This window comes from Hyperolius riggenbachi, chromosome 5 (assembly GCF_040937935.1).
Source record: "Hyperolius riggenbachi isolate aHypRig1 chromosome 5, aHypRig1.pri, whole genome shotgun sequence".
In the NCBI taxonomy this organism is placed as follows: domain Eukaryota; kingdom Metazoa; phylum Chordata; class Amphibia; order Anura; family Hyperoliidae; genus Hyperolius; species Hyperolius riggenbachi.
In genome coordinates, this window is record NC_090650.1 from 48,767,711 (window position 1) to 48,778,711 (window position 11,001).

An 11,001-nucleotide genomic window follows, 5' to 3' on the forward strand; every position below is an offset into this window, starting at 1 on the left:
GAGATTTGGGTGCAGCCAGCGCCACCATAAACCATAATAGGAATTACGGCTATAGTAGCGCACAGGGAGTAACTTTGACGCCGTCAGAAGACTTAGCTAAAGCTACTTTTTAAAACGGCAGCCGAATTACATCATTCCCTAACATCCACGTGGACCTGGAGGGGACATAGTAATTAACACCGCCGGAACTTGTGCAGGAGCAGGGGGAGCCATATACCGGCTGTATCCTGCGCCCAGATCTCCCTGCGGCTTTTTCATAGTTATGCCCTCCTCCCTCCCCGATAATTGGCAGTAAAATAGACTTACCTCATAGCTTGCCTTTATTACAGCAATAGCATTAGCCAGCTGCTGTTGATAACTTTTTCGAAGGCTGGATACTTTCTGTCAGAAGGAAACGTAGACTCAGATGAGATACACAATAAAATCTGAGATCAGCACTTCATATAATAAAGCATGTTCTAGCTGAAAATAGCAGTTCATTACACACCTTCTGCTGCAGCCTCAGTACAGAGACCACCGCCTGAACGGCTGAACGATTAGTGTAATGATTAGGTTAGTTTAGGTATCGTGAAAACTGGGCCAGCTTCCCTACACATTTGACACTATTCTGGCAGTTAGACTGAGCAACTGCTAATCAGTAAATGCTTTTCTAAATAAAGAAATAAAAAAGAATCCCCCATGAGGATAGGGACTAATCCAAAACCTGTCAGATCTGTCAGCTTTTTGTTAACCTACTTTATGGGTTGGTGCACACCAAAAGCACTTCTGGGCGCTTTTAAAAACGCTAGCGCTTCCAAAAAGCGTTTGTCTAATGTATTTGTATGGGATGGAGCACACCAGAGCGATGTGATTTTTTTCCTAAAAGCAAATGCGGGTCCAGCAGCATTTTGGAGGTGATTACATCTCAATGTTAACTATAGGAAAAGTGGAAAAATCACTCAATTTTCCTAGAGTCTTTTTAAAAAGCTGTTCACTTCCAGGTCAAAGTGTAGAAAAAGTATAAAATCGCTAAACCAAAATGTTCCAAAAATCGCTAAGTATAAACAGAAAATCGCTAGGCACATGCCTGGAATCACTCATAAAAATTCCTTCAAAAAACGCTAAGCGATTGCGATTACGCTAACGATATTTGGTGAGCACTAGCTCTCTGTGACAGCAATAAAAGGGAGAAAAGTAATTAATAGTGCATACTCTGGAAGAAATGTACATTTTTATATGTACGAATTAAAAAAAAAAATAACAATTGTACATGATAATGTTCTTTTAAGCCTGTATGGATAGGTACACAGCTACAAGCAATACAAGCAAGAAGAGTTGCTCAGTGGATTTTTCTATGTGAACATTTCAGTTCTCAAGGCCAGCCTTACAATTTACAGTAATCAACAGGACTATTTTTGCCTTGTTTCGTTTTATTATAGCTGGCTGGGCTTCCACTTATCAGTTCAATTTTACATAGATGGAATCATGTTATTGAATGGAGCAACGTGAACAATCCCAAGTGAAACGTGTACGACCGGCATTGGGTGCTCCACTAAGAAGCTGTTGGGAAATTTAGCATTGCAGCATCCAGATCACACCTTCTTCAGTACTGAAAAAGCCCAAAGTACCTTTTTGTGAACAGCTTCGATATCTTTTATGGTATCATTCATACGGTTATAGATTTCTGAGGCATGCGACTGAATCTTCTGCTCATATTCTGCTTGCAGGAGATTCTTCTGGAAGATGACGTCTTTCTTCATCGCTTCTAGAGACTTAAAAGAATATAAAAGAGGCCAAATTAGGCAAAAACTGGGGAAAAAAATGGCCCAAATGCAATTAACTTTTTCTTCTGAGTTTTCTCCTAGGAGAGACTGTATTTTTTGGACTATAAGACTCACTTTTTCTTCCACAAAAGTGGGGGGAAAAAAGTCACTGCGTCTTATAGTCCAAATGCAGGGAGTTCCTGAGTTGTGAATGCCTGCCAATACAAACCTCCAACACACCGCAATGTCGGGGACTCCCCGTACTGTGCCCGTGCAGAGGACACCGGGACACACAAAGGGGCATACAGGAGGACAGAGGCGGACACAAGGGGGACACAGGGAGAGGGAAGAGGTACAAGGGGGCATGATCCACAAGATGCCCCTTCACCATGGATGCACCAGGTTTAGTATATATTTTTTCTCCTGGTTTTTGTCCTCTAAACCTAGGTGTCTTATGGTCAGGAGCATCTTCTAGTCCGAAAAATACAGTCATTTTGTTTGTTTCTAAGGGAATGAGACAATATCCACAATCCAAGAGTAGAGTCTAATATACACTAGTCAACATTTTTAACAGATTGGACATTATACCGGGTACACACAATGCTATTTCCCGTCCGATTGACGGGAATCAGAAAATTATTTCCGTCATGTCCAATCTGCTCCTGTTCAATAACTGAATCGTTTTTCCGAAGTTATCACAGGAAAATCAATTCTGTTATCGATCAGGAGCAGTTTGGACATGTGCACAAAATGCAACTTCCTGTCAGGTTATCTTTCGATTGGACAGGAAATGGCACCATATAAACCAGCATTAGGTTCCATAAAAAAAAAAAAAAAAAAAAAAACTTGAAAACTAAAGGTGCCCATACACGAATTGATTTTTAGCAATAGATTTGATCACAGTGATTAAATTTGCGTGTGACTGATGCCCTATGCTTCGTCTGAAATTGATCAAAATTATTGATCACTCCAGACGAAAAGATTGGGAGTCGGGGGAGTCCCGGGACCCGGCATCTATTGAAAATCTGTGTATGGTGTGTGGAGAGATTCGATTGAATAGATCCCTCTTTGATCAGATAATGATCTATCTGATGGTCACATCAACCAGTCTAATGCCAACTTAACTGCTTGAGGGCCACAGGCTTACCCCCCCCCCCCCCGTGACCATTCAGCACACTGCAGCTTTAACAGTTTGTTGCACGCCCATACAACTTAGCACACAAATGAATCTGCGCTCCTTTTCTTGCCACCAACAGAGCTTTCTGTTGGTGGCATCTGATTGCTGCTGCGATGTGTGTGTTTTTTTAATTAGTTTAACTGTATTTTTTTTATAATAAAATCGCTATTTTTTAAATTTATGCCTCCCCCCTCCCTCCCTCTCGAGACCCAACCATCAAGATCGCCTCTCATAGGGATCGCATTTTGAGCCTCTCCTGGGGACATCTCAGTAACAGAGCTGTCCCCCGTACAGCGATGCACTAGATCGCAGCGCTGTACAAGTAATTCTGGCCGTTTTGGGTTTTTTTTTACAGCCTGCCAGGCGCAATCATGGTTGGCAGGTTGTTTACAGAGCGAAGCTCCGCAACTCAGCGTGGATGCGTGATCCCCGCTAATCTCCACCCCCAGAACTTGACGCCGATCGTCGTTCGGCGGTCCTGGGGAGCCATCTTCCCAACACCAATCAGCGTTAGGCAGTCAGGAAGGGGTTAAACCACCTGTGGACTTAATAAATACTAATTAACAGCAAAGGTTCTGATAGATTATCTGTGGAAAGGGTAGAGAGAGATCAGACCTGTGTGAGCTGTGCTATCACATCTCTCAGCTCCTTCAGCTCCCAGATCTCGGTGATGTCAGTCTGTGTGGCGTGATCAGATTCAAAAGTCCCCACTCTGACCTGTGCGGATATGGTGTGGCTGCAGGAAATGATCACAGTTATAGTACAAGGAAAAACATAGTGTACATATACTTAAAGGGTTTCTCCGCCACCCTGCAAACATCTATATAGAGGTGCCCATTAACGGTACAATCTGCCACACGATCGACCATCCGATCTGATTCTTGCAGCCCCCTGGAGTGATCCTGTGCCCACGACGTCCGTCCGAGTCCCTCCGGCCAGCAGCGGCAACCCCTGCAAAGCTGGCCGGTTATACACTTCCTCATCACGGCCCCACGCAGGGAAGCGTTCTGCACATGCCCAGCACAGGAAGATCTTTAATGCGCATGCGCAGAGCGCTCCCAGTAGTGCGATCAGGGTGCGTGAGGCTCGGGGCCGCGCATGCGCAGTAGACAACTGGTGGCAATGAGCTGCATTTGCGGTGCTTACCGCTGCTAGCCGGAGGACATCGTGGGCACAGGATCTGGACAGGATCTTAAATAACATAATGAATAAAATAGCTTACTGTTTACAATATTCATTTATAAATTATTTAGTCAGTGTTTGCCCATTGTAAAATATTTAATTTCCCTGATTTACAATCTGAAATGTATCACTGGTGGTGACATTTTAAGTCCTGCCAGCCCAGGTGATCTGTATGGAATGTTCGTTACTGAGAGTTCTATGCACAAAGGGAGATACTGCTAGCTTTGCAGTTGGAAACAGTAATTATTTCCCACAATGCAACAAGGTTCACAGACAGCAGTGGCGTAGCTAAGGAGCTGTGGGCCCCGATGCAAGTTTTACATGGGGCCCCCCAAGCACTCTTTACATGACAATTGATACGGTGCACCAAAACCTGCCAATGGCAACTACAGTGTCAGAGGTGCAAGAAGGGGATAGGGAACAGTGTGTTAATGATTACCACTATTCAAAGTATCTATAGAAGTGATTAATATGAGCACAGGACCAATAGAGAGCTAATACTGTGGTTGAGGGAGGGACCCTCGGGGCCCCTCTGGCCCAAGGGCCCCGATGCGGTCGCTACCTCTGCTCCCCCTATTGCTACGCCCCTGACAGACAGCAAACCGTTAGGGCCACGGCCCTAACATCACGATGTGGGAGGTGTTTCACCACAAAACCAACCATACAGAACCCCTATTGCTCTATTCGAGAAAGGTGAAAATTTCTCATAGTGGGAGATATTTCTTGCTTACCCATTGGAGACAACAGTCATTTCCCTCACTGCAACAAGGTTCACAGACAGCAAACTGACAGGACCATGGCCATGACATGACACTGTGGGCGGGGGTTTTGCCGCAATATCAGCCCTACAGACCCTCCAAAAGATCTATTTGAGAAAACGTACAGATTTCTCGTCGGAAAAGGGGTATCAGCTACTGACTGAAATTAAGTTAAATCCTTGGTTCCTCTTTAAAAGTTGCCCAGCTAATAAAATTGAGGTAATGGGAAAAAAAACTCCAGGCTTCACTCCTTACGCATTGGGCACGTTACTGACCTGATGAAGCAGCATTAAGCTGTGAAACGCGTTGTCTACTGTGCCAAAAAGAAAACGTTTGTTTACAGTCTTGCCTAATATTCATCTTCAAAAGGAGTCATCAAGCAATATTAACTACCCTCGATCTACTTACCTGGGCTTCCTCCAGCCCCTTGCAGCTGACATGTCCCGCACCGCAGTTCCACTCTAAGCCGCTGGCCCGGGGTCCCCGCACGGTGCAGAGGGTGACCTCGAGGTCGTCCTCTGCTGCGCCTGCGCCGCTGTCAATGAAGTCCACGTTGCCTGCGGTGTATTGCGCAGGCACAGTAGTTCTGCGCCTGCGCAGTACAATCCGGACAACGTGGACCTAATTGACAGCGCCGCTTGCGCAGTAGAGGACGCCTCGTGGGATACCGTGCGGGGACCCCGGGTCAGCGGCTGAGAGCAGAGCTGCGGCGTACGTGGGACATGTCAGCTGCAAGGGGCTGAAGGATGTCCCAGATAAGTAGATGGTTGGATGAGGTAATATTGCTTGATGACTCCTTTAAAGAAGGCTTATTACACTTATTACACGAAGTCCTTATCCATTGGATTATACTTGGGCGCCTCTTATCGTATTTGTCTGTTAGCTAATAAAATTATACAAACAAAAAAAACGTTTAAAAGGTATAAATTACTAGGTTTTCCTATTTAATGATCAAAAATAATATTAAAAAGAACCGTTTGCAAAAATCATTGGAAATGCTTCTCCTGTTGCTGATGCTGACATGGAAGGAAGGAAAGAAAGACAGGATGGAGGAGAGAAGTTTTGCGATGGATGTGGAGAAAAAAAAAAAGTTTAGAAGCAACATCCCTGGACATTATACCGTCCCCATTCTGTCGTCATCGGTGCGATCCATCCTTGCACCGTTGCCCCTAGCATCCTGTAGTTGTGACATTACATAGTCATAATCGCAGCCGACCAGTGTGGCAGAGGCGGGTACCTGAGCTCGATCTCCCGCACATAGGCTGCGAGCGCCAGATCCTCTTCATCGCTACCCGCTCTTCCCCTAACTTCCATAGTCGCTCATGCAATTTTCACAGCACAGTACATCAGCGTTCTATCGCCATAACAACCAGCGCTCCGCCTGCAAGAGGCACTTCCGGTGCTGCAAACCACGCCGCGGCCATCTTTGTTTTGGGACAGGAATGGGATTTTCCAATACTTAGTGTCTACTTGAATTGTTTGAAGTTTGTGTGGTTTTCCTCCAAAGTCTGCAATAACATATACTGTTGATATGTTACTTGATTAACCTTCAAATCTAGCTGCTATCAAAATGGGGTTCAAGCAAGTTTCCATGAGTTGAATGATAACCCAGCCATGTACCCAACTACTAAACAGTTTCTGTCACCCAGTGTAGTGAAATATGTTGTGACCTATTCAATTTTGCAACTTCCCATACAGTGCATGTGTGCTGTACTGTTTTCATACCTCCCAACTTTTTGAGATGAGAAAGAGGGACACTTAAGCCACGCCGCTGCCACACCCTTGGCACGCCTCGAGTCACTCATACCATAAAGATTTCATAAGAAAAATGTTGTTTTATAATTCAAACCACACTGGTCCTTTCTATCCTGGTTCATTTTCCTTCATATTAACATTTATTAACATTTTAAAATTAGTAATATATCAATTTAAAGGATGGGAATAAAGTTGAAAAAAAATGAGTCGATCAAGCACATTTTTTAGTAGAGAAATATATATATTTACATAGAAAGAGGGACAAAGTCCTGAAAGAGAGACAAATGAGGAGGAAAGAGGGGCAGGGCTCCCAAAGAGGGACTGTCCCTTCAAAAGAGGGACAGTTGGGAGCTATGTGTTTGCACGTTACTGCACATGCGTGGCTTCGTTTCAGAATCCCGACTAACTTTTTGCAACTGGGCGACCAATGGATGTTTTCCATTTTTTTGCCAGGTTGCGGCAGGGGAGGTTAAGGTTAGATGTTAGTGGAGGAGATTTAATAGGTGTTGGTGGGGGGTTATTGGTTATGCATCGGCCGGGGGGTAGTTAACGTTAGGGGTGGGCGGTGTGGTTAAGGTTAGGCATTGGGGGAGAGTTAGGCATTGGCAGGGGGGTAATTAAAGGGCCACTATCGCAGAAAAGGTAGGCAGACCAGGAAGTATCACCGCGCGTCTCGTAGCCACACGCGGCACTAGTGAAAACGGGCCCTAAATGAAAGCCTTAGCTGAGGAAAGATTATTATCATTGCATTCCTTAAAGGACCACTATCGCAAAAAATTGAAACGTTTACAATAAATGTAAAGACATACAATAAGAAGTATGTTTTTCCCAGAGTAATATGAGCCATAAATTATTTTTCACATATGTTGCTGTCCCTAATTACTAAGTAAGTAGTAGAAATCTGACAGAACTGACAGGTTTTGGGACTGTCCATCTCCTCATGGGGGATTCTCAGGGTTTTTTTTTTGTTTGTTTGTTTTTTTTAACAGTATTTCCTGAACAGCAGTTTAACTGCCAAAATAGTAAGAGACCATCCAGTCTCCCTACTCACTTGCACAATATTTTGTCAGTTAGACTTTGCAACTGCTGTTCAGGAAATGCTGCTGAAAACAAAGAAAACCCTGAAAACCCCCCATGAGGAGATGGACTGGCCCCACACCTGTCGGTTCTGTCAGATTCTAACAGCCTACTTTTTTCGCGATAGTGGCCCTTTAAGGTTAGGCATCAGTAGAGGAAGGCTTCTGTGTGAGAATAGGGTTAGGTTGGGTTGCATTTTCTGATATTATTAAGCAAATGGTTAGGTTATACTTTATGATAGAACTTTCACTAACCCCCTTTCTATACTTTATGCCTTTTGTATGTTTACACTTCCCTGCTGCATGGGTGATGTTTTTATTTTCATGTACTATGTATTTGTGAATATAATCCGTACACATAGGACTGCTGGTAATAAAAGACTTTAGCATAGCTATTAGTAAAAGTGCTTTTGGTCCCTTTGAGCCATTTACAATATCTTAGTGGTTCCTGACAACCATGAGCTATCTGGGCACTCTGCTACTCAGTTGCCAAGGTGTATGAACGTAGGATTAGTGGAGCTCTATGAAATTAATTGACCATAGTCCATAGCTACGCTTAACAGCACTCAAGCTAAGGCCTGGTGCACACCAAAGGAGTTTTTCTGAGCGTTTTGAGTTTTTAAATCTGCTGCTAATGTTATCCTATGTGTCTGTGCACACTGGTTTTGTAAAAAACCCCATAGCATTACATTGGGAAGAGCTTTTAGAGGTTTCAAAAGCTCTTTCCAATGCAATGCTATGGGTTTTTTTACAAAACCTCATTGCTCCAGTGTGCACAGACACATAGGATAACATTAGCAGCAGATTTAAAAACCCAAAACGCTCAGAAAAACTCCTCTGGTGTGCACCAGACCTAAATGTGTGTCTGGCCTTTTAGAGGGATGCTTTGCCTATTCAGTAATGATGTATCCTGGGAGATCTGTCTTGCTCACATAAAGCCAAATAATTCCAAATACATTATTTTTTGCTGCTCCTCTGTGCTACTCTGCAGTATAGGGAGTAGGTGCCCGGGGAGGGGGGGAACTTATTGGGAAGAAGTGTGCAGGGGTACTTTACTGGCCACACTTGCTATAGTGGTAGAGGGCAAGGGTATGCTTTATTGGCCAAGCTTACAGTGGTGGTTGGGGGAGGAGTAGTTTATATGTACATGCAAAATGGACACTGCAGAAATTTGGGCACCAGAGATTACAGCTGGTATGGAGCTATCTTTACTGAGTGTGATAGGAAGTTCCAAAGGGTAGGTGCCAGTTCTAGACTTTTTTCTGCCTGAGACATTTGGCCTCAATTCACTAAACTTATCTCCTGTCTTTAATAACTCTTCTAGAGTTGTTACCATGGTGATAAGGCATGTAGTATTCAGGAAACATTTTACCTCAGGCAAACCTAAAGTTAACTCTTCTGTCTTTAAGTTAACTCTCCAATCCTTAAAATAACTCCAGAGTTAAAGACAGGCTGTTAATTAACTGCATGTGAAAATAACTACAGAGAAGGTAAATTAACTACAGAGGAGGTAAATTAACTACAGATCAGGTAAATTAACTACAGAGGAGGTAACGTAAGGAATGAAGAGATAAGATAACTCTCTCACTGCGTGAGGTAAGTTTTCTCTTGCCTTATTATCTCCAGCATGATCTTAGTGAATTGAGGCCAAACTGTTAATTAGCTGCATGTGAAAATAACTACAGAGGAGGTAAATTAACTACAGAGGAGGTAAATTAACTACAGGAGAGGTAACTTAAGGAATGAAGAGGTAAGATAACTCTCTCACGTGTGGAGGTAAGTTTTCTCTTGCCTTATTATCTCTAGCATGATCTTAGTGAATTGAGGCCAATGTGAGGATGGACAGTAACACGGACTCAATCGGTCTCGGCTTTTTCCGACAATGGCCTCAATTCACTAAACTTATCTCCTGTCTTTAATAACTCTTCTAGAGTTGTTACCATGGTGATAAGGCATGTAGTATTCAGGAAACATTTTACCTCAGGCAAGCCTAAAGTTAACTCTTCTGTCTTTAAGTTAACTCTTTAATCCTTAAAATAACTCCATATTTAAAGACAGGCTGTTCATTAACTGCGTGTGAAAATAACTACAGAGGAGGTAAATTAACTACAGAGGATGTAACTTAAGGAAAAGAGAGATAAGATAACTCTCTCACTGTGTGGAGGTAAGTTTTCTCTTGCCTTATTATCTCCAGCATGATCTTAGTGAATTGAGGCCAATGCCTGAGTGAGTCTGTGCTACTGCGCACACGCGAGCCATTCGTGCAGAGACAGTGGTGGAGGAGGACTGGGGAAGCTTCTGGAGGACTTTTGGGGGCATTTTTTTCCCCTACGGGTAAACTTTAATGAACTTGGATGGACAAAGAGTGCAAAATGCATACAGACAGCAATATACCTGTATACAGACAGCTCTAGGTGCAGTGAAGCATGTAAACAGTTCTCCAATATGCATATCAACACACAACCTTTGCCTGATAACTGACTGAAAGGGGATACCTCTCCTTTGTGTGGTGATGTAATAAGTCACTTGGACTGGCTGTGGTGTCCTTTCCTTTTAGCTTCTCTGTATAAGGTGGTGTCATGTTTACCTTTTAGCCCTTGAGGGCTAGTTCAAAATAGGTAACAAAAAGACTTGGGATTCTTGCGCGCTTTGCGCTTGTGATTCCCGTTCAATAGAACAAGAATCACAGCGCAATCGCCCCCAAAATGCTGCATGCAGCGTGTTTGCGATTAATCGAAATTGCAACCGCTGCAGTGTGAATGTATACATAGGGATACATTGTAACAGCGCTTTGCTGATCGCCGGCGATCAGCAAAGCGCAGAAGAATCGCCCCAATGTGAACCAATGAGACTTCCCTGCCTCTAGAACTTTCCCTCATAGAAGTTCTGCTGTGATTGGCTGACCCATTGTCTGTTCTGGATTATTCCACTCTTACTACTAAGACATGCTTCACCAGAATTTACCACAATATTCAGGTTACACCTAATCACCTGCAGAGTAACCAAGCAGCTCAAGGTGACCCAAACTACTAGGAATGTATAGGGGGATAAAAGAAACCGAAAAGCCCTTCTACTAATAAGCAATGCTTGGTGAAATTTGCCTTCTTAAAACAGAAGGAAACTTGCAATAATTCAGCTATAAGTGAATCTAACTACCTAGAGACCAGTTTGGTTCTATAAATGTTCAGCATGTACAGCATTGGGGTCCCACAGTTCCCCCCAGGGTCGGACTGGGCCACAGTAGTACAGTTTTTTCCCTCGGTGGGCCCCGCCTCCAGGTCTCTGGTGGGCCCCCCTCTTTGTCTGACAGA

The 11,001-nt window shown here is 43.7% G+C and overlaps 1 protein-coding gene across 1 annotated transcript in view; it reads right to left on the reverse strand.

The window, feature by feature from the left end:
- C5H10orf67 (chromosome 5 C10orf67 homolog) overlaps positions 1–6,229 on the reverse strand; it is a 93,188-nt gene extending 86,959 nt beyond the window's left edge. The window contains exons 1-4 of the mRNA XM_068238251.1: positions 6,097–6,229; positions 3,535–3,655; positions 1,608–1,751; positions 307–381 (exon numbers count right to left, since the gene is read on the reverse strand). Coding sequence (XP_068094352.1) covers positions 307–381; positions 1,608–1,751; positions 3,535–3,655; positions 6,097–6,173 — 417 coding nt within the window. The 5' untranslated portion in view covers positions 6,174–6,229. The remainder of the gene's footprint in view (positions 1–306; positions 382–1,607; positions 1,752–3,534; positions 3,656–6,096) is intronic.
- Positions 6,230–11,001: the final 4,772 nt, after the last annotated feature.